Source organism: Rhinopithecus bieti, unplaced genomic scaffold (genome assembly GCF_001698545.2).
Source record: "Rhinopithecus bieti isolate Rb0 unplaced genomic scaffold, ASM169854v2 scaffold_5626, whole genome shotgun sequence".
In the NCBI taxonomy this organism is placed as follows: Eukaryota; Metazoa; Chordata; class Mammalia; order Primates; family Cercopithecidae; genus Rhinopithecus; species Rhinopithecus bieti.
This window is the reverse complement of record NW_016805666.1, coordinates 4,027,530-4,050,940: the sequence shown is the minus strand read 5'-3', so window position 1 is coordinate 4,050,940 and position 23,411 is coordinate 4,027,530. Positions and strand designations below refer to the sequence as shown.

The 23,411-nt window shown below is 37.5% G+C and overlaps 1 protein-coding gene across 2 annotated transcripts in view; it reads right to left on the bottom strand.

The window, feature by feature from the left end:
• CLDN16 (claudin 16) overlaps positions 1 to 17,869 on the bottom strand; it is a 29,486-nt gene extending 11,617 nt beyond the window's left edge. Inside the window, exons 1-3 of one of the 2 annotated variants that reach the window (XM_017873438.1) lie at positions 17,788 to 17,869; positions 15,501 to 15,707; positions 1,406 to 1,508 (exon numbers count right to left, since the gene is read on the bottom strand). In XM_017873438.1, the coding sequence (XP_017728927.1) occupies positions 1,406 to 1,508; positions 15,501 to 15,614 (217 nt within the window). In that variant the 5' untranslated portion in view covers positions 15,615 to 15,707; positions 17,788 to 17,869. Of the gene's footprint in view, positions 1 to 1,405; positions 1,509 to 15,500; positions 16,067 to 17,787 lie in introns of those variants that run through there. The other variant, XM_017873436.1, reaches the window with a different exon arrangement.
• Positions 17,870 to 23,411: the final 5,542 nt, after the last annotated feature.

Here is a 23,411-nt window from a genome sequence, read left to right as displayed (position 1 = left end):
AGCAAATAGTGTTTCTTCGTAACTATGTCACACAGAGAGGGGAAAAGAAAAGGAATTAAGAGAATCTTTTTTAACAAAAATAAAACAAAGGCCTTATGAACTATGTTTTAAAAAATATTCCAGACACCCAACTTTTAAATAGCAGATGAAGAATTTTAGAGCACTGCTCCTTTAAAGTGCTTTCCTCTGGACTGAAATAGCAGTTCAGGGGCAAAGTCACATTCCAAGGGTTTAACTTTTATTTATCTTGAGAAGAGAAGTTGCTTTATGGTGCCATCACCCATCATTTGCTTTGAAAGAGACTAAAACCACTTTGCTTTTATAACAGAACAGGTATTTCTTAGCAGGGTTCAATGTTCTTATAAATAAATAAACACCATGGAGAAGACTAAGAGAATCAATGGTAAGATTTTAAATATAAGAGATTTCTTTATTCATAGCAACATGGGCTCTGCTAACATGTAACTATTTGTTTATTTATTTATTTATCATTTTACTTTTGAGATGGAGTCTTGCTGTGTCTCCCAGGCTGGAGTGCAGTGGTGCGATCGTGGCTCACTGTAACCACTGCCTTCCGGGTCCAAGTGATTCTCCCACCTCAGCCTTCTGAGTAGCTGGAACTACAGGCTCCTACCAACATGCTCAGTTAATTTTTTTTCTTTTGTTGGTATTTTAGTAGGAATGGGGTTTCACCATGTTGGCCAGGCTGCTTTAGAACTCCTAACCTCAAGTGATCCCTTGCCTCGGCCTCCCAAAGTGCTAGGATTACTAGCGTGAGCCACTGCACCTGGCCTTAACTATAACTTAAAGCTAAAAGTAGGGAAGATAAGGGAGCCAGCTTTAATATTGCCTGTAACAGGGTGTCACATGTGTTGGTTTTTTCTTCCACTGATCCCCACAGTCTACGTCTTTGTCTCTGGCTGTCTACCTCTTTCTGCCTCTGCCACTGTATCTTCACTTCTCTTTCTTAGCAAACCTTCAATTGAAATAACTGTAAACTTTCTATTTGAACTAAGTCATAGGTTAAAACGTCTCTGAAAAGCTTTCCACTTAACCTGTCCAGTCTAATCATGAAATTACAGCACCCTAAAGAATTCATCTTGATTAAAAGCCATTTACTTTAAGCCTACTGTGTATGAGGCACTATGCCTAGCCCTTTGGGGACAGAGAGATGAATAAGATAATATTTTCCCTCAAGGAATTTACAAATATATGAGAAAAGAGAAAATGTGCTAAAGTATGTATTTAAATTCACATTTCCAAGACGAGCTCAATTTCTAACCATTTCAAACTGGACCGAGCCTTAACAATGTACAATAGAAAACAAAGCACAAAATGGAAACCTGAACTCAGTTTTCTGTCCCTTTCCATTCCTGGCAAGCAGCTAGATCTAAGGCATACGTACAGGGATGTTCCGCAAGTATGGAATCGTAGTCATCGCAGGTGCGAATTCCATCAAAAGCATTGGTGACGCATTCCCACCAGAGGCCTCGGCATTTTGTGCTCACCTAGATGTCAGAGAAGACACCGTGTGAAACAATTCATGCAGGCACACTTCAGTTCTCCTTGATCAAAGGGAGAAGTTGGCTGTTGTGTTTGATAGTAAAGTAAGTGGTTACATGCGTGATCAGAGTTTCATTTACAACAAACAATGCATTTTAGAATATTTTCCCTTAAGCACTGACAATTGAAGCCTTTCTGGGTCAGGAAATGAATCCACTTCCTCAGGTAGGGTGGGGTAGAGAAATAAGTCATGTCCAGAAGAGATAAAACAGAACTAAATATATTTAAATATCTATGTCTGCTTCCACCACTGAGTTGTGGTTATGGAAAAACATCATTTCATGTCTCTGTGCTGACATTTACTCACACACACACACAAAAAAACCATATGACAATAGATGATAACTGTTGACACCTTGAGTCTATTAGAAATATATATTGCTTCTTTATCACGAATACTGAGTTCCATGAAGAAAAATATTATCCTTATATGTGGTGTTTATAAATGTAAAATAATTAGCAAAGAAAACCAATAAATGAAAAGATACCAATAAATAAAATACATAAAGGCCCCAAGTCTTATTTCTTGCTCCAATGATATGTTATAAATGCTTAAGCTATGTAATGGATGTAAGCAAATTGAGCATTAATTGCGTACAACTTGACAACTGTAAACCATTTTTACTTGGAAATGACGTGCAGATGACTGTAAGCATCCACTTAGAGCTAAAAGGTACCAGTGCCCTGAACCTTCTCACACTTTATCCACAAACCGGAAGACACAGTAGATTTCTTAGAATCGTAAACATGCCGACAGAAAATAGTTTCAGGTGTGCTTGATAGAGCTCACGCGTATGGAACAGAGCTAACACAACTGTTTCCTCTGACTTGGTTATGGATTCAAATTACCTTGTGTATCTGGGGATAGTTTAGTAGTTTATGAGTTATCTTGGAAAACAAAAACTTAATTCTTTCCCCAAGAAAGAATAAAATAACAGAGCCGGGTGGGAAGAGGAATGCGAAGGAAGGGGGTTAAATTGCTGTGGGAAGAAAAAAAACATAAAAACACTTTACTTTTGAAAATAAAATAATATTCAGGAACACATGCACTATGAAACTCTCTGCCCCATGCCGTTTTTTTGAAGCATGTTATGTGCCAAATAAAATTCTACTGCTTGCAACTTCATCGTGATTCTGAATGTTGTACCTCTAATACTACTTTATATGTAAAATACTTATCATTGGTGATAATTATTCAGTACAGAGTGTATATCATGAAGCAGTTACTATTTAGCATATTATTATTTTTCTTATTTCTTAAGGGGCCTCAAGAGATATTATCTATCATCCATTTTACAAATGAGGAAATTGGGGCACATGAAAGTTAAGTGATAACCCCAAGAAAGCACAGTTAATGGAGGAGATAGGGCTCAAACACAGCAGTGCGTGGGTGTGCTCCTAAGCATTGCAGTGTATTTAACAGCCATTCTTTATGATCCAACAGAGCTCACTATTGGGCATTTATTCACAGAAAAGGAAATCAGTATGTCCGCACCTCCATGCTCTTTGTGGCACTATTCACAATAGCCAAGATATGGAATCAGCCTAGATATCCAACAACAGAGCAATGGATAAATACCATGTGGTATATATACACAATGGAATGCTATTTAGCTATTTAAAAATAGGAAATTCTTTTACTCAAGTCAGCATGGATAGAACTGAAGGACATAATGTTAAATGAAGTAAGCCAGGAATAGAAAATTAAACATTGCATATTTTTATTCATATGTGGAAGCTATAAAAAGTTGATCTCGGCCGGGCGCCGTGGCTCACGCCTGTCATCCCAGCACTTTGGGAGGCTGAGGCGGGCGGATCACGAGGTCAGGAGATCAGGACCATCCTGGCTAACATGGTGAAACATGTCTTTACTAAAAATACAAAAATTAGCTGGGCGTGGTGGTGCGTGCCTGTAGTCCCAGCCACTCGGGAGGCTGAGGCAGGAGCATCGCTTGAACCAGGAAGTCGGAGCTTGCAGTGAGCCAAGATCGCGCCATTGCACTCCAGCCTGGCGACAGAGCGAGATTCCGTCTCAACAACAACAACAACAACAACAACACGCGGTAAAAAGCAAGACAGAGGATACTGAAGGCTGGGAAGGGTAGGGGTCAGGGAATAAGGAGAGATTTGTTAAGAGATACAAAATTGCAGCTAGATAAGAGGAATAAATTCTAGTGTTCTGTACCAGTGGTCCTCAACCCTTTTGGCACCAGGGACCGGTTTCATGCAGACAATTTTGCCATGGAACCAGTGGTTAGAGGGTTGGGGATGGTTTGGGATGAAACTGTTCCAGCTCAGATCATCAGGCTTATAAGGAGTATGCAACCTAGATCCCTCGCACGTGCAGGTCACAACAGGGTTTGCACTCCTGTGAGAATCGAATACTGCCGCTGATCTGAGAGAAGGTGGAGCTTAGGTGGTAATGCTCTCTTGCCCACTGCTCACCTCCTGGTGCGCAGCGCAGCCCAGTTCCTAAGAGGCCACGGACTGGTACTGGTGTGTGGCCTGGGAGGTGTGGACCCCTGTTCTGTAGCACTCTAGGATGGCTCTTGTTAATAATGGTATAATTTCAAATAGGTAGAAAAAGGATGTTTAATGTTTCCAACAAAAAAATATAAATGTTTGAGATGATGGCTATGCTAATTACCCTAATCTGATCACTATACATTATGTATATCAAAACATTACTATGTACCCCATTAAAAAGATGCATATGTGCTAAAAAAAATTTTTTTAAACAGTTAAAAGTGTTTAAAAACTTTTTTTTTTTTTGAGGCAGAGTCTCGCTCTCATTCCCCGGCCTGGAGTGCAATGGCGTGATCTCAGCTCACCGCAACCTCCACCTTTTGGATTCAAGTGATTCTCCTGCCTCAGCCTCCCGAGTACCTGGGATAACAGGCATGGGCCACCACGCCAGGCTTTTTTTTTTTTTAGTATTTTAGTAGAGATGGGGTTTCTCCATGTTGGTCAGGCTGGTCTCGAACTCCCGACCTCAGGTGATCTGCCCACCTCGGCCTCCCAAAGTGCTGGGATTACAGGCGTGAGCCATCCTGCCCAGCCTAAAAACATGTTTTTAAAAATAATTTCAAATCCATTTTAAGATAAAGTAATCCAGAATTGGGTATTGGATGATAGCTTTGGGTGAAGTAAGCCCTAACTTGAATCTCATCCCAAGGCTATTATTCTGCAAACTTCACCTTGGCATGTTCTTCTTTAGGTTTAAGTTGGAAACAATGTCATGGACTTTCTGGAGGATTATCTGACCCTGTGTAACACAGAAACCAAAAAATCTAATGATAAACAGCTATCTTGTGAAATTCAACACATAAATTTCTAAATAATGTGAACATCTAAATTCATATGTGCATTACACAGAAATTAAATTTACATATGCATTAAATATTAAATATAGATTGACACTCTTACTATGTATGTTGTAACCTTGAGGAAGATCTTACCTTTTTTGTCCCTCAATCTCTTTATCTGTATATAGGATGGTTATGAGAATTAAAAATTACAAATATACACACAATACAAATGATATGCTCGATACATAAAAATAGTGGTAGTAACATGCTTAAACATCATAATGACTTGAGTAGTGGCTGTGTTAGGCTTTACTAACTAACCACAGTGAAGGTGGAGAAAGAGGGTGGTCTTCAGAAAGATATGTCCACATTCTTACCACCAGTATATGACCTTATTTGGAAAAAGGAACTCTGAAAATGTAACTGAGGACCTTGAGATCATATTGGGTTATCCAGGTGGGCTGACAAGTTTCATTAGAAGAGACACACGGCAGGAGAGAAACAGACAGAAAAGAAGGATGCAATGTGACCGCTGAGGCAGAGATTGGAGGGAGATACAGCCACAAGTCAAGGATGCCTACAGCCACAAGTCAAGGATGCCTACAGCCACCAGAAGCTGGAAGAGGCTAAGAACGGATTCTTCCAGAACTTTCAGGGGCACCGCAGACTTGCCAACTTCTTGATTGTAAGCTTTCAGCCTCCAGAACTGTGAGAGAATAAAGTTATCTTTTGTTAAGCCACCGAGTTTATGGTCATTTGTTACGGCAGCTGTAGGAAACTAGTATATTGGAGACGGCTTGTACAGAACTGCTATATCATAACAGAAAACAGAACAGAAAATCTTCTCAAAGCTGGCTGCCCCTCAGTCTCTTAATTAACAGGAACACACTGCATCTGGTTCACTTTAGCTCGAGCTAGGTGATATGAGTTTGAAGCCACTGTGCTGTAAATCAGACAGCAACTATCCACAATTTCTTACTAAGCCAGCCACTGAAACAAACTAGCCTACTATGGTCATTCCTGTTATATGTGACATTATTTAGAAAGTGATCTGAAATGCATATTCAAAAAGTCTTATTTTACACTAATAAGAGTATTTCTATCTTGCCAAAATAGTTCAGTAGTGGTATCAGTTTCAAGGCTATTGATCATTTACCTGCAATGACCATATTTAGAAAAGCAATGAGCTCATTAGAGAAAACAAGGAATCCAATTTCATTAGGTATTAATGCTCAGGGGCACACTATTAGATGGCTTGGTATTCACACTCAGTTAAGGTACGTGAGAATAGTGGCTGTAATTAACTAAACTTCTGCGTTAATATAGCACTTACAGGAGACACCCTTTAAGGTGCCTTTGTGCAAAAAAGACAAGGTTAAAATTTTTCATGTTTTTTATTATATTTAGGAATGCTCTCTGGTATAATTTATTGTCTTCATTTACTTATTCCTCTGTTGTAAAATCGCTTATTAGAAACTAAAAGCAAGCAAATCTAAGTTCTTGAAAATTTTAAGACAGGGTTCTTAAAAGCAGACTGATGTTTAAAATATTACAGTTAACCTTTCTTAAAGGGTAAAACTGCAAATATTAAGTAATAACTTTTAATCTGACAGAGTTGTCTGAAATAGAGGATTCTAAATTTAAAATTTATCCTTCTAACATGCAACTTATATATTAATAAATAACATTAAAACAATGCTAATTTATATATTATTTCAATGAATATCTATTGTTCCTAAAAGTGAAGGGTGGGTTATCTCCTAAATGGAGAGAAGTAGCTTTATTTAAGGTATGACAATAAAGTAGAAGTCACAAGCATGAGGAAAGCAAACAAATCTCTTAATTAGTTGCCAATAAAGTATAGAGATTTTACAGAACAGTTCAGATATCAGGATTCCCTTACAAACTTGGTCTGTCTGGGTACCTGAACTCACCAGTCTCACGACGCAACAACTAGCAAGAAAGAAGTGGCTGCTCCCATTTAGGTGGGGCTTGGGCTCACCAGGCTCCCCACAGATCCTGCCCAACCTGCCTCTCTCATGAATGCTGGCTACTTGGTTCCTTAAGGCATTGGAGTTTTCTCCTCCTGGTATATATTAATTATGCTAATGAGAATAACTCCCCTTGCTCTCAACCTGTCAAACTTCTACTTATTATTTAAGCCTCATTTTAAAGACTTCTGTGTTTCCATTAGCCTCCCCACCACCCAAGTTTCTCTAGCTGGCATTTATCATTTTCTACCCTGAAATCTGACAGGAAGTTGTCCGTATGATTATAGTATTTAAAATATTGCATTATCTTTTGTATGTGCAATTATAGGCCATCTGTCATTCTTCAAACTATATTTATTAAATGCCTGTTATTTACTAGTCAACATGCTGACTATATTAATGCTGGAGATACAGCGAAGATAAAGACAAACATGGCAGCTGGCTTCAAGGAGTATACAGTCTCTTACTCTTAGTACATAATAGGTGCTTAATAAATGTTTATTGAGAATAAGAAAATCTCAGTTTTTCAATCAATTCATATTAACTCTCATTGGAAGTTTGGAGTAGAGAATGGTTGTTATATGCACAGTTGCTACTTAATACATGCAATTTCTACTTGACTACATAAACAAAAACAGCTAAATCCAGAAGCTGAAGAATTATGATTTAGACTGAAGAGCTTACATTGATTTGGTGTCATTCTGGACCTTGTTTACTCAACTGGCTCTGGAAAGTGTTTACTACAGCACTAAAAATGAGTAATGTCACTTAAAAGTGTTAGGAAACCATAGAGATGATGACTCTTCCCGGTTGAGTTATAGTGGCATAAATTAGTTCCTTGATCCTGGGATTTCTTATTCTGGACTCTGTAGCAGTTTCCCATTAAGACGTCTCTATCCTAGTCTTTCCCAGTTTCTCTTTTCTTATCAGTCTTGAAATATAATCAGCAACAATTTTGCCTGCCTTGTCTTTTTTATATATCTTTTGAGAATTAGAAACACTCAGAAATACTTGAGAATTAGAGACATTGAACAATGTCCAGCATTTATCTCTTCTCTAGTAACATAGGAAATCATGTCTGTGTGTGTATCTATCCATCTATCTATTATCTGTCTATCTATCTATCTATCTATCTATCTATCTATCTATCTATCTATCTGCAGAGAGAGACAGTAAATATACAGAGTAGATTTTGTAAATGTTTATTGTTGTTATCCACTATCAAGCAAGATTTTTCTTTGTCAATATTCATTAAGATTGTAAGTGTACAGACAACTAAAAGTAAAATAAGCTATTAAGATATATAATTTTAAAAAACCACCTTACATATACAAACTATAAGAATTTATAATTTTCACACCACTTTACCATCCATGTGCTAATATATTTTAACATTGAAGATGTAACTTTCCTACTTAGATACCTACTTAGTACTTACTTAGATATATTTATTAAGATGCAGAAGTTTTAATAATATTGTAGTAAATAATGTTTGACCACTAAAACTGGAAATATTTTCAATTTCAACATAAAATGCATTTGAATTTTTCAACTAAGATTCTGAACATTTTACTTTTACATTTTATTTTATATTTTTTACTATCCCAGGGCCTAAATGGAGTCACTACAGGCCTTAATAAAGATGAGGGAGCAAGACTAAAATAATCATAATCAGTGTTGCCTTTTCTTTTACTTTATATCCTATATTTATAAGATATGAAAGAAAACATGACTTTATTGGCTAAAATTTGTTTTGGTTCTGGTTATTTGTGGAGCACTGGCTAGAGGTATAGATCACAAGAAATGGGGTAATGCCAACTGAGTAGAAAAGTAAAATTTTGTGTTCTTCACAGGTATATGACCTAAGTTATGTATCTCAACTTTCTAAATATTTTCATTTTAACATTTTTAAATGTTTACATACATTAAAATGTTTTCCTTTTAAAAGTATGGCATTACAACTTTGCAATGATTATTGCCCAGTGATAAGGATCACAATTTATGTTGAACGAATTATTACAAATTATCAATTTCTTTTTTCTCTCTCTTTTTTTATTTCTCTCTTCAAAGCACCAAGCAAAAAGCCACATTCTCTAGCCCAGAATATACTCTTCATCAACCTTATTAGATATCCCAAGAATCAGATTTTATTCCAATTTTATTTTAAAATGAGCCAAACACATATCCTGAAAATATTCAAATTATAGCAAGATATAAAATCCTGCTTTTTTAAAAAGTGGTCATTTCATTACAGACACACTTCTTACTTGAGGTTCAATGTGAGATTTTCAATAATCACCTCATATTTTATTATTAATATATTCATTCTTTTAACAAGTAGAATAAGTATGTTCCTGGGTGCTCTGTCAACTCATGTGAGCAAATGCATCATGAGTTCACATTAATGTACGTCAGTGCTAGGTGCTTAGGAAATCATGAGATGAATATGAGAATATCTGTTGCCTCAAACATCTGCTGAAAGAGTTTGAAATCAATTGGAAAGTTAAAACAAGTATATAATCAAAGGGCAAGCTGGATATAATAATTTTATGATTTACTTTATGTTTAAAAGAATTGTAATATTATTAATGCAAATAGAAATTCCAGAAGATAATCTGATTATAGAGATAAAATAAATACTAATGTGAGCAACTTTGTTTTGAGGTAATACAATTTTAATCATACTAGTGCTGAGTATATAGCAGATTCTCAATAAATAATTAACAAAGATGGACTGAAAATGAAATCTTCTTGTGAAGACACTTTTTCCTTTTTATAATTGAGAGATCAGTAACTGCTGTGTGAAGAAACTATTTCAGTGTAAACAATTAAGAATTACATATCTTGTAGTTAACATATTAACAATGCTATTATCTCATAACTTATTTTCTTTGTCAAATGCGAGCATTTGATAAATAACTGTCACTGTTTCACTTACTGTCTGTCTTATTTCCCTGGTCAGACAAAAAGGAAATAGATGTAAATATAAAAATGGGCGGCCGGGTGCGGTGGCTCACACCTGTAATCCCAGCACTTTGGGAGGCCGAGGCAGGCGGATCACCTGAGGCCAGGAGTTCGAGACCAGCCTGGCCAACAAGGTGAAACCCATGGTGAAACAAAAAATACAAAAAAAATTAGCCGGGAGTGGTGGCACTTGTAGTCCCGGCTACTCGGGAGGCTGAGGCAGGAGAATTGCTTGAACTCAGGTAGTGGAGGCTGCAGCGAGCCGAGATCATGCCACTGCACTCCAGCCTGTGCTACAGAAAGAGACTGATAAAAAAAAAAAAAAAAAAAAAAAAAAAACAGCAAACGACAGCTTTACAGAAGTAAACAAAATTTCTCCAAGAGAAGCAATACCAAAAATAGGAATAGAATTTAAATCTGCTATTTCTCTGTTCAGCAAACATTATGCAAAATGTCATCTCCTTCTCCAGAACAAAAACAAACCAATAAACTGCAAATAGACAATAATATATCTAATATTTATTGGCTGATTCATATCTGCCTGCTACTGTGGCAAATGCTTTAGAGACACAAGCTCATTTAATTCTCACAAGAAAATTATGATGTGTGTATTATTATTCTCTCATTACTGAATAGGAAATGCGGTTTACAGCTACTTAAGAGTCTGTCTAAATTTGTACAGCCACTGCCTGGTAAGGTGGGATTTAACCTCAGCTCCCTCTGATATACAGTTAAATCTGTAAACTTCTCCACTGTAAAGAATTGTGTTCCTACCTCTAAGTATTGTATAATAAGCTAAGCGGAAAAAAATACTAGGATGGTTCAGGGACATTGCTCCATGAAGATTTCTATATAGCTACTAATTTTCATTCATGTAAGCTCTTGGTGAATAATCACCAGCCCTCCAACTGCCCCAGATCAGAAAGGCAGATTTCAGCTTTGACTCTCTCTCCTCATCACCTACTTTCCCACTTGCAGTCAATTATAACTCTCATCAATTTGACATTTTTAGAGTCTCCCATATTTCATATTTCTTCACGCTTGCTGCCACTCAAGTTCAAATCACTATTGTTTCCCTTCTGGTCTATAATAAAAGTCTCCTAGTTGTTCTCCCCACACCTCATTTTACCCTTCCAATCTCTCCCCACAGATAGCCAGAATGATTAATCTTTCTAAAATACATGTACATATTGCTTACAGCAACAAACCCTTGCCTATGGTATAAGATCTATATTTTACATGCTATGCAAAACTTTTGATGACCCAACCCCTATATTCTTTTCTCTAAACTGGAAATTCTTACTGTGATGAAATATATGAAATACCACAAACATGCAGTGCTCTTGTACCTTGATCTCAGTTCCTGCCATTTCCTGAGTTTGGAATACTCTCTACTTCTCCTGCTTCACTCACCTGTTCTTCAAGTCCTAGTTTAGATATCTCTTCTTTTGGGTAGCTTTCACTGGTTATCCAAGACCAAGTGAGCCACCTGCTTAGGGTTTTCATTATCATAGTATCTGCTACATCATGCTATAACTGTCGGTTCACCTATTTGTCCCACTGACTACACTGGGAGCAGCCTAGAGAGGCTCCAGGTCTCATCCTACTTCATAACCCTGTACCCACCATGGTTCCAAGTATACAGAAGTTGTCAAAGATTATTTGTGAAATGACAAAACATAGAAAGAAAAGAGAGAGAAATGCAGGGATAAAGAGATGAAGGAGAAAGGGAAAGAAAGAAAAAGAAGGATATAGGAGGAAAAGAGAAGGAGGTAAGAAAAGGGAGGAAAAGAGAGAGGGGAAATAAAGAAGAAGAAAGGAACAAGGAAATGGAGGAGAAAGAGAAAAAAGTTGGAATGAAGGAAGGGAGAGTGTATGAAGTTACAGAACAATGGAGGACACTCCCACTAGATTCCCAATGGAAATGCCTGGGGAAGCACCAGACACCACCAGTCCATTATGAGTGTCCAACTCTCTGGAGTTTCAGACAGTCATGGAGACCTGATGTTAAAAAAAAAAAAAAAAGACTGAAAAGGACCTTAGAAACAACTGAGTTCAACTATATAATTGAAAAAACTGAGCCAAAGACAAGAAATGACTTGCTTAATAGAAGACAGTTAATAAGGCTTAAGATGCAAACACACGCTTGAAAAATCTCAAAACCCAAATTCTCTTCTCCCCATCAGTCTTCTCAGAGACACAAATGAATCAATAATGACTCATTTGTCATTATTGGTCAAGGAGCAGGATGGCAGCTGAGGGTCTCTAGTCACTGATTTAGGGTTGTGCACATTGCAATTCTGTGTGCTATTTTCTTTCCTAACATTTTTACCCAATACAAAGAACTTCATCCGAGATAGGTAGAGTGTGGTAGGCAAAAAGAATATCTGAGCTTTTCTGCCTCCTGCTTTGTGTTACTCACTTTACTCCTCTAACAAGCCCTGAGCTTTTCCTCACTTTGCACTTTTGCCACTTTGTCCCCTTATCTGAAAGGCCCCTGCTGCCATTTCTACAATTTGAAATGCTTTACATTGTTTCAAGGCTTTGCTCAAATGCCTTTTCTTTCATGAGACCTGCTTCGATGTCCCTGATAGGAAGTGATCATTGTATATTTTCTTCCCCAGTGATACCTCGCTTATTTCTTTCTCAAAATATGAATTTATTTATGCTTTTTATTATAGTTTCATGTGTATCTTTGTTTTCCCCTCATTAAATGTGCACTCCTGAAAGGCAGAAGCCATTTTTGCTTTATCTTTGTCTCTTCTAGTAGGAGTAGCATCATTCCTTTTATATTTATAATTGCATATATTTTTTATATTGAATTGAACCACAAAACTCTTCTAACTCCCATGCTAACATCATCCAAAAATACTAAAACAAACAAACAAACAAAAAAAAAAAAACTAGAAAAGTATAATACTCCTTCTTATTTAAATTGTCTATTGGTATTCCTTTTTTTTTCCCAAAAAATCAAAACAAAACAAAACACTTGTTCCATTGACTTTTGTCCAACAATTGATTAAAGTGAGCTGTTGTGGTGGTTCACTCCTATAATCCCAGTACTTTAGGAGGCTGAGGCAAGAGGATCACTTGAGACCTGGAGTTGGAGGCCAGCCTAAAGAACAGAGAAAGTCCTTGTTCTTACAAAAAAATTTTAAAATTAGCCAGTTGTAGCGGCATGCACCTGTAGTCCTAGCTACTAGGGAGGCTGAGGTGGGAGGATCACTTGAGCCTAGAAGCTTGAATCTGCAGTGAGATATGATCGCACCAGTACACTCTAGCCTGGGTGACAGCATGAAACCCCATCTATAAAAAAAATAAAAATAAAAACATAAAGTAAGTTGTTATATGGACCAAAGGTGATATATAAATGAGGATGGGGGGGCAAGAAAAGAGAAGAGCAATTGAGCTAGTATAAGAACCTTCAAATTTGTGGATAATATAACTTTCTATGCTGGCCTGTTGAAGTAGCAATTATAAGAGATTTTTGTCTCTTTAAAAATATTGACAACTAAAGAGATTGCTGAAAGAGGAGGCCGGATTTGTTACAGGATTCTTCTTCTTCTTCTTCTTCGTTTTTTAGATGGAGTCTCGCTCTGTCGCCAGGCTGGAGTGCAGTGGCACAATCTCGGCTCAGTGCAACCTCCTCCTCCCTAGTTCAAGCGATTCTCCTGCCTCAGCCTCCTGAGTAGCTGGGACTACAGGTGCATGCCACCATGCCCAACTAATTTTTGTATTTTTGTTAGAGATGGGATTTCACTATGTTGGCCAGGATGGTCTCAATCTCTTGACCTTGTGATCTGCCTGCCTCAGCCTCCTAAAGTATTGGGATTACAGGTGTGAACCACCACGCCTGGCCTCTTCCTTTAAATGTGAAGGCTTCTTGGGAATATTATAGCAATACATTTTAAGTATGGGAAAAAAGAAGGAAGCTAAGAAATATTAACTATTTTTCAAGGTTAGCAAGGGTTTACTTGAGGTGTGTAACCTGGACTGCTCCTTCCATTCATTTTAACTAGAAGAATTATTTCATGGGATAGATGGCAAATTGGTTGGTTGTACTAAAATGAGAGAAGACACTTTAAATTCCAGGACTCTCAATCTCTCTCTCAGCAAGGTTTGACCCTTTCTAAAACTATTTCTTATCAAATGAAGTTAGCAGTTATGTCAGCTTAAGCAGAAAGACTTTTAAATTGTTTTAGAAAATATTTTAACAATGCCCCTAAATGGGATTTTACTTTTTTTGCATTTTAAAAAACATAATTATAATTATGCTCAAGTTCACCATATTTCTTATTCATCAGCTACCACTGGCCGTCTAGATAATGGCAAACTAATGACAGCAGAACATTTTATCTGTACTTTTCCCTGAGCACTGTCCAAAGGGCATTTATTTCATTCTCTGCATATATTCGTGGCCAGATAAAATGCATCACTGGGCTCACTTATAGCAGACACCCTTTACAGTAGTTCAATTCTATCACAATTTTTGGAAATGTAATTTTCTAGCATTAAAGAGGTATTCATAACTCCATTCGTTTTGAAATGCCATGCTGAAGTCAGAGGAAAATTAAAAGCAAGAAAAAGTGAGTGGTAAAAATAATGCACAGCAAAATAGAATGATTATTACTTTCCATTTGGAACTCCAATTTGAGAGTTTAATAAAGAAAATTAGAAGAAAAATATATAAACTCACTCAAGTATCTTTGCTAAACTTTACAGAGGTGACATTATAGCATTTGCTAGGGTAAATTGTTCCCTTCAGGATGCACAGTAAAAAGCAAATTGTTTTGCTATATACTCCTTTTTCTGAGCTCTTGAAATATTGTTTCTTTTTCTTACCTGTATTTTCCTAAGCCTCATTAATGAACAGCAGCTAATTCTGAAGATTTGGTTTTTTATTCAGTTCTGCCTCTCTCAGATTCCTGTGGCCACAGGTAATGCTTTTGAACTTCAAAATTTCTTCTTTCTGAGCTTCTCCAATGAGAAAAATAAAATCCTCAAACGTGAACCCACTCACTCATCTTTTGCATAGTAGTCAGTTCCCTAGAGCAACTCATTTTAAGGGAGGATTTAAGTCCATGCCTGTCCCCTGTACATTGGGATGCACTGGAAAGACCTTTTCTCCCTCAAAATATTTTCTTTTACTTGGAAATCATTAAGATAATGTTTTTTCCTATTGCATGTTAATTGGGTAGGTTTTGCATGCCTTGCATTTTCTTCCTCAATGTTTTAGATTATTAATACTCCTTTAAAAAGTCTATCACACTATTCTTAATGCTGTCATCAAGAGTAACAAATTTATCTTAGAAAAAAGGGTGGTAACGAAACGTTACTCAATTTGATATATGCAGCAATGGAAGATGTGAATTTCTGGAGGTCTCAGTAGCAGAGATAATTTAATTACCCTTCTGCAAATTTATCCTTATGAAAAAAAAAAAGAGGAACTCTTTAGTAACTTCATCTGTTTAATGGGATAACAAGACCTACCTCATAAATTAACTATGAGGATTAAATGAGCTGACAATGTAAAGACTCAACAAATAGTCAGTCCATGTTGCCTATTTTTGCTATCATTAGCCTTAGTAAAGATACTGAATGGTGTATATGGCAGGTGGACTTAGCGCGAATTTGGGCTGGCCTGGGTCACGAAAAGAAGTTGCTATCTTCTTACCTCCAGAGAGTCATCAGCATTCACCATCCAACAGTCAGTCCAGGTGGCCACAATCAAAAACCCAGTAGAGAAAAAGGCAAAGAAGCAAGCGATGTATTGAAGAAGATCCCTCATTGTGGCAAGCAGCCCATCCAGTTGGCAACATGGGCAGACACCAGCCCTGACCCCACTTAGGTGGCGAGTGTCAGTCTTCTGTGTTTCTGGTACCTGGGGATGTGAAAATGCTGGTCTTTTACTTTTTCTCACACCCTGCCGCAGGTGTCTTGAGTTGCAGTAAGAATATTACAAACAGGCTGTAACCAACAGTGGGGTCCTGGAGGTTATTATCCGAAGCAACCAGCCTCCAATCAGAAGCCAGGTCAGTGCAAGGGCTGAATGTGTTTCGGGTGGGGGAGAGAGGAGTTCTGTAACGTTTTCTGACCCACTGTGGGCTAGTGGTGCCCAGCAGACCAAGTGCCAGTGCCAAGACAGGGGAAGGAGGAAGGGTCCCACCCCATGCTGGAACCTGTAAACTGATCCTTCTTAGGCCCTCAAGGAGAGTGAACTATTCTCCCCCTCAGAAGAAGGCTAAATGGTTGACTGAGTGTTATTTTATTGTTAGGACTATTTTAATATTCACTGACTACCTTAGACAGACAGGCCACTGGCGAAACTATGCTAAACAAGTGCTTGCTCAAGGGAGTTTGCATTCCAAAGTGTTGTGTAGAGCAGCCCCATGAAGGATTTGTAGCACCTGGGCGGCAGGGACAGCCAGGGCTCCCACCCTTTCAGCATCGTAGAATGGGAACAAGTGTGCATTTTAATGCAGACAGCTCTGGGTGGAAATCCTTGCTCTGAATTTATGGTCTGAGAGCCCTTGGGCTGTAGTTTCTGAAAATGCATGCATTCATATTTTCTTTATATAATGTTTGTTCTTCATATGAGGAATAAAAGATATTGTGTCTGTAAGTCACTTAGAATAGTGTCTGTCAATAATAGCTAAATGGAAAATATTAACATGACTAAGAATTTCATATATTATTACTTTTCCCTCATGGACCAATGTTTGAAAACGTGTCTAATAAAGAAAAAAAAAACTGTTACATTAGGAAGAAAGTTTGTTCCTTTTTTGTAAAAAAAAAAAAAGTTTTAATATAGAACAGGGGCAACTGGAATTTTACCTGTATCTGAATAGGTATCCTTAATGGGTCTAAAATTCCATAACCAATACTCTTTAATATGCTTCAAAAAGCACATGTATCAACATTTTCTCTTCATCAGGTAGACTTCTAGATACTAAAATAAAATTTTTGAATGAGAACAGTGAAAACAAAGTGATGATTCTTAATGTAGGAGAGAATGTCAAAGGGGAGACAGAGTGAGAGAAAGAAATTGGGAGGGAGAGAAAGAAAGGAGCAGATAAAAGTTGAGAAATAGGTAATTACTCTGGAATGAATCAGCTACTAAGATATTTATTTTACTGACAGGTCATAAGAGGATTACATTTTTCCATTTGAAAATTATTTGATCACAATATATAGTATAAAAGGCTAAAATCAGTACTGATAAATCATTATTACAATAATAAACTTTTGTGACTAAACTTTGTTTATTTCTAATTTTAATTCATTTTACTCAAGTATATAAAATGTAAATTTAAACGTAAAAGCTGCATGGAAAACCATAGGTGGAATAGAAGCTTAATTATTTCTATATACAGGGTCTACAGTGCCACCCCTCAATCCAGAGTTTCCCTTTTGAGGTTTCAGTTACCAGTGGTTAATTAAGGTCTGCAAAAATTACATGGAAACTTACATGGATAAACAATTCATCAGTTGTAAATTGAGCACTGTTCTGAATAGCGCGATGAAATCTCGAGCCATCTCACTCCACGTGAGACATCAATCATCCCTTTGGCCAGCGTTTCCACACTGTATGCACTACCCACCCCTTAGTCACTTAATAGCTGCCTCAGTGATCTGACCTACTGTGGCGTATAGAGTGTGTAGGGTCCCGTACTGTCCTTCGTTTCTGACATCCACTGAGGGTCTTTGAACATATTCCTCAAGGAGAAGGGGGGATTACTGTACACATTAGCAATCGTTATAACTAGTCTGTGAGGTACATCACAGATGCTTTTATTTTACTTATTTTATTTAACAGTTGGGGAAAAAACATACCTGTTTTTTAAGGGCTCATTCAAAGAATGTCATTGCCCATGGAATACATACACCCACACATGCTGCTTTGGTGAGTCACAGAGAATCTTTCCCTATGCCCTAAAATCTAAAATGCTATGAAGACTTACTCTGTTGATCCAGGAGAGCAAACCAATTCCAAAAGCACACGCCCTTTGCAGGAAAAGTCCTGGACTTGTTGCTGGCGTTTCATGCAGGGGCCTTTCACAATGTGCTTTGCCTGCTAACAGTGCACTCCAGGGCAGCAGTTCTTCAACTTGAGTGTACCCTGGACTCTCTAAGAACACTTGTTATAAATGCAGACTCAGGAATTCCACTCCCAGAGATTTGGATTCAGGAAATTGGAAGTGGAAGCCAGGAATTCTTATTTGACATGTGTTTTGTATAAAAATTCTGATTTTGAAACAGATGGCCATACTTTCAGAGATGAGTTTAAAACAACAAAAGAAAATCAATTCTTTAGAGTTATATACTACAAATCACAGACAAAGCTTTAGAAAAGAGGATATCCGAATTCCATCTTTGCTACAAACTCTTCCCTAACTAGCACCAGTAGGTCCCAAATCCAAATATCAGAACTTAATGGAGAGAAATAAAAACAAAAAAAATGCTGAGCATATGTTCTCCCATATGCAAACACACACATGCTCATACATATCTCTGGAAATCAGATTCTTTCACAAAAAAAGATCTAGACTATAACATTCATTCACTCCTAATGGTCACTGAACATTATATGTGATTGGGAGTGGGGAATTATTCAGGTAGCTATAGCATTGTTCCTGAATTTAAGTTTACTACTTTTAGAGAATAACATAAAACAGTCAGGCTTGCATGTTGATTTCTGTGAGTGAGGCCATAATATAACAGGAGATACAAGAAAGGAGAGTCACGCAGACTGACGGAGCAGTGAAGACTTCATGGATGGGACGTGAGTGCACTTCTAAGAAACGTGTAGGGAGTTATGAGGATGGAGGGCACAGATGCAGAATAAACTGCTCACCAATCTATATAGACACATCTCTTTTGCATTCTGACCCTCCCTAGGCTTCAACATTTTGGTTTATCAACTCTTTTATAGTTTAATTCCATTCCATCCAGCATACATTTATGAAGAGTGTACTCTGACTCTAGTACTTTCTCTTGGGATACAGAGGAAATAAACGATTGGAAGAACTCATCCGAGTCCTTGAGAGGTTTACTCTTCAGTGAGTGGACCAGAAGCAGGAGGCAAAGAACTCATTCAGGTAATTCTGACAACAGTCTTAAGTTATAATACCACTCCCAATAAGAGTACATGGCATATTAGTTAGAAATATGACGTGTTTTCTAAAAAAACATGAAGAAAAGTTATCACTGTGTGTTGCTCAATAGGGTTTACAAAATATTTTCAGATACATTATCTCATCTAAGTTCTGTGAAGACAGACATCTTTTGTTCACCAGTGCATTCTACATGCTTAAAATTCTACCAGGCATATGATAGGCCCTCAACAAATGTGTACTAATTTAATTCTCAGAGCCCCCACATTTTACAAAAGAGGGAGTAATATTGGACTTTCCTCTTCTGAAACATTCAGGGTCCTTCAGGATGGATACCAGGCTAGCAAGAGTGTCCTAGTCATCTTTGCAGCTCCAGGGCTATTCATTCTGCAAGATCTCTAAGACCAGCATTTTGGTCAATTCACTATGCACCATGCTCCTGCTCACCCAGTGCTTGCACTACTCCTGGATGAGGCTTTAGAGCCACCTGGTGATCAGTCAAATGACATCCTTAATCTAGCACCCTGGCTGTTGGTCTATTAAAAGAAGTAATTGTAGAACTTTAGGTATTGCAATTGTCCTTTTGGTCTGCAGGGGGAAGCAGCCTTGCATTTTCAGTTGAACAGAACAGCAAGTTCTTGTGTCAAGAACAGCATGATTTTGTGTTAATTCTGTTGTTTCCATTCATGTCACAAAATGTTCCCTCTATATTTATTAGGATAATATGCATTCTTAGAAGGAGTAAACTGACTTATACCATATCCTATAAATAGTCTTCTTACTCCCTTTGAAATTTCCAGTGCTCACTGGAAAAATCTAAACAAGAAAATCAATTGCTGTTCTCAAAGGCCATGCTAGCTATAACTAATGCAAAATAAAGTGGTGGCTAAAAGCTTGGACCTCAGAGTCAGGCAGACTTGATTTTAGGCTAAGCCCATTTATGTATGACAGATCTTGAGCAAGCTGTTTAACATTTCTGAGGCTGCCTTCTTGTCAATAAAATGAGAATTATGCATTTTGTCCCACAAAATGGCTGTGAAAAATGAATAACGTTTGTAAAGGTCTTAATGCAGTGCATAGAACTCAATAAATAAGCAATAAATTGTAGCCAGTATGATTTTTATGTTTGTTGTTTTACATATGTGCCATGCATATACATATGTATGTATGTTTCTGTGTACATATATGTATGCATGTATGTATATCTATATTTATCTATCCATCTATATCTATATATAAAACAACTTAGTAAGTTGAAAACACAGGAAAGTAAAAGTGTAATCATAAAACAACTTCATTTTTGTCTCCTATGGTGCTTTCAAGTCCATTTGGTCTGGGCCTATTCTTCCCCTGACCCTTGAATAAAATATAGGGTAAGTTCTATGACATTTATGTCATTTTCAGGTAATATTTCAGGTAATATAATGTATTTTAGTCATTTCAAAGCACAAAGACACTGCTTCATTCCAGTGATATGAATATCTGCACCCCTGTACACAGGCCAATCTCTTTATAGCCACTCCTCCAACATGCAGTCACCCTCCATCACGCAGGCAATGTGCCTGCTACAACTTTTGTTCCTTAGATTTCTTAGCTGGAGATGTGCAGAGGTTTACCTTGTTTCTCTAGATCCAGGGAGCAAATACCAAGTGTTCAGAGTAGACGAACTGAAGTCTTACTCTTTAGGCTTAAAGTGAGATTCAAGAACTCCCAGTGTCTGCCCCCTCAATGGTGACATAAAAGTGGTACTCAGTGCATATCAATAGCTCCCTCCAAAAATTATCTCCTAATCTCTAACTCCTTTCTTGGGGTTAATTTTATTTGCTTTTTGTTTGTTTTAAAGGGGAGAGAGAGAGCTGGTCCACTAGGGGCTCCAAAACTGGTTCTCAGACACCGTTTTTGCAACTCCGGCCTGGGTCTCTTCTTTCATTTTGGAATTTTGTCTTTATCGTCTAGTGGTCTCAGTCAAAACTGAGTCAGAAAGATTCTAATTTAAAACCCTATTACACTGGCTTATGTGATGTTGCACTGGAAGTCTAGAGTTCATTTTGGGCAGACCGCACCTGGATTTGTTGTGTTTACTCTTGGGTGCCACCATTTATGATAAACCCCAACTAGAGAAGTTTCCAGTTAGTGAGACCCATGAGATTGGCAACTATCTCACATGAGGCATGACTGAAGGAAATTGGGACAAAAAACAGTATTTTAATTTTTTAAAAAAGGGAACAGAGCAAACGTGACAGTGGGTTTTTAATAATGGTTGGATGGTCCAAAGGAATTATGGTCTTTCTAGCAGGCTTCAGAGAACATAACTAGAAAATATTGTAAAAGCACAGAGAAGCAGAATTATGCTCAATTAATAAAGGACTTTCTAAGAATTAGAACTGACTGAAAGGGAAATGGTCTGGTTTGGTGGGGGTTCAACTAGTAGTAGGATCACCATTGGTACAAATGTTACCTATAAAATTCATGAATCAGTTCATGATGGGAATAATTGACATCTCCGATGTGGAGACTGCTTGGGCAAGCAAGGGGCCCTGAAAATTGTATGTTCTTTATGTATCTGTTTTCTTACATAGAATTTGAGTTTTACTTAAGCCATACCTCAGCAATTACTCAGTGAATCATTCATCAAAAACCAACCTCAAATTCAGTAGCAAGGCATATGTTGTTACTCATTCTGTAACTTATTTCACCTGGAAAAACAAGATGTTCATCATGGTATAGCATGATTAAGCAATGAGGGGTGTTTTGAGTGAACCAGGTTAGAATAAATCTAATGCAAAAGGTTAACGTTTTACTCCCTTTGAGTTAGTAGACAACTCATGAAGTCATTCCGGCATAAAACCTTTCTCTTGAATGTCCTACACCCTTCCACATATATCCTATGTTCATTATGAAATGGGACATAAAATGAATCTGTCCGAATTGGGCTTAATCTCACAAGTTGAGGTTTTTTTTTTTTTCTTTCGACTCAAACACTTTCAATTGGTCATTATTAATATTCTCTCACCATTTTGTATTTCCTTATTCTTGTTTTGTCTCCAAATATTTAAGTATTCTCTCATGAGGTCGATGTTAGGTCTTCTATATAAATCAAAAATACTATGCAAATGGTAAGATTTCAGTGTGTATTTAATCCAAGTTGGGCAAGGAAACACTGACATTGCCAGGAAATGTAGAACACTCTCTATAAACTGTTAGGTTGAGTCCTTATCACTGCACTCATGCTAAGCTTCCCAGTCCAGTTAGCTTAACTGGTGTGTTCTTAACTCAGCACATCTGTTTTCACTTAAACATTCTGGAGTGACAGATACATAAAAGGAGTCCCTACCTATCACAGTAGATGACTAACTTTCTATTTTATTCCAATACACCGGTGCTAAATCACATCACGGGCAGAAATAATGTTATCAAGGGCCTCGAGGCAGTAGGACAAAGTATTAAATTAAGAAGCAGTGAGTGAGTACTTTGGTACGTCCAGAGTTTAGCATATGTTTAGACCAGCATAAGAAAATGAAGCTGGAGTGGCAGGTTATGGTAACATTGTGGAAGATCTTCAGTTCCAGATGAAGGAGCATGAATAAATTTGAACTTATCTTTGAGAGTCACTGAAGGTTTTAGACAAGAGAGTAACAGTGATAAAGCAACAGACAGATTAGGTAACATCCTTTTTAACTGCTACCTGTAAACTTAAACTTCTATCTACTTACACTTTTAAACCAGAGTGAACTCCCACCAACCAGGTATGGGGAAGCTAATAAAAACAAGTTCTAATCAACTGTATTTTAGGAAATTACCTTGAGTTCTCTCCCTTTACTCTTTTTCTTGCTGTTTGCACTGCACCTGCATCACCTCCCTATCTTCTAATGGCTTCTTGAATTTGCAGCCTTTGTAGTTTGTCATTTATATTCCAGTGCTGACCTTTTGGCTTGAGAATTGATTCTGGGTTCCCTATCTTTCACACTTAGTATTCCTTAGGGTGCAACTTGTACTCACACTCGTTGTTAATCTGAATAACCTCCATCCTGTCCTATTTAGCTCTGGTACCTGGAACCCTATCTTGCATCAGTTAAATTTATAGAAATTTCCATTTCCTTTTTCTCAACAAGGGGAAGCAATTTCAGGCTTTGATTGTCCTGATTTCTTGACACACAACTAAAAATTCGACTAATTTATTTCCTGTATTTATTTATTTATTTATTTATTTATTTTGAGACGGAGTTTTACTCTTGTCGCCCAGACTGGAGTGCAATGGCATGATCTCAGCTCACTGCAACCTCCGCCTCGTGGGTTCAAGCAATTCTCCTGCCTCAGTCGCCTGCGTAGCTGGGATTACAGGCAAGTGCCACCATGCCCAGCTCGTTGGGGGAGGGTATCCAATAGTATTTAGACTCTGTAGGTTTTGCTAACTTTCTATCAAATGAGATATTTTACTGTGAGCGTTCTAAAGAGATCCTTCTAAGATGACC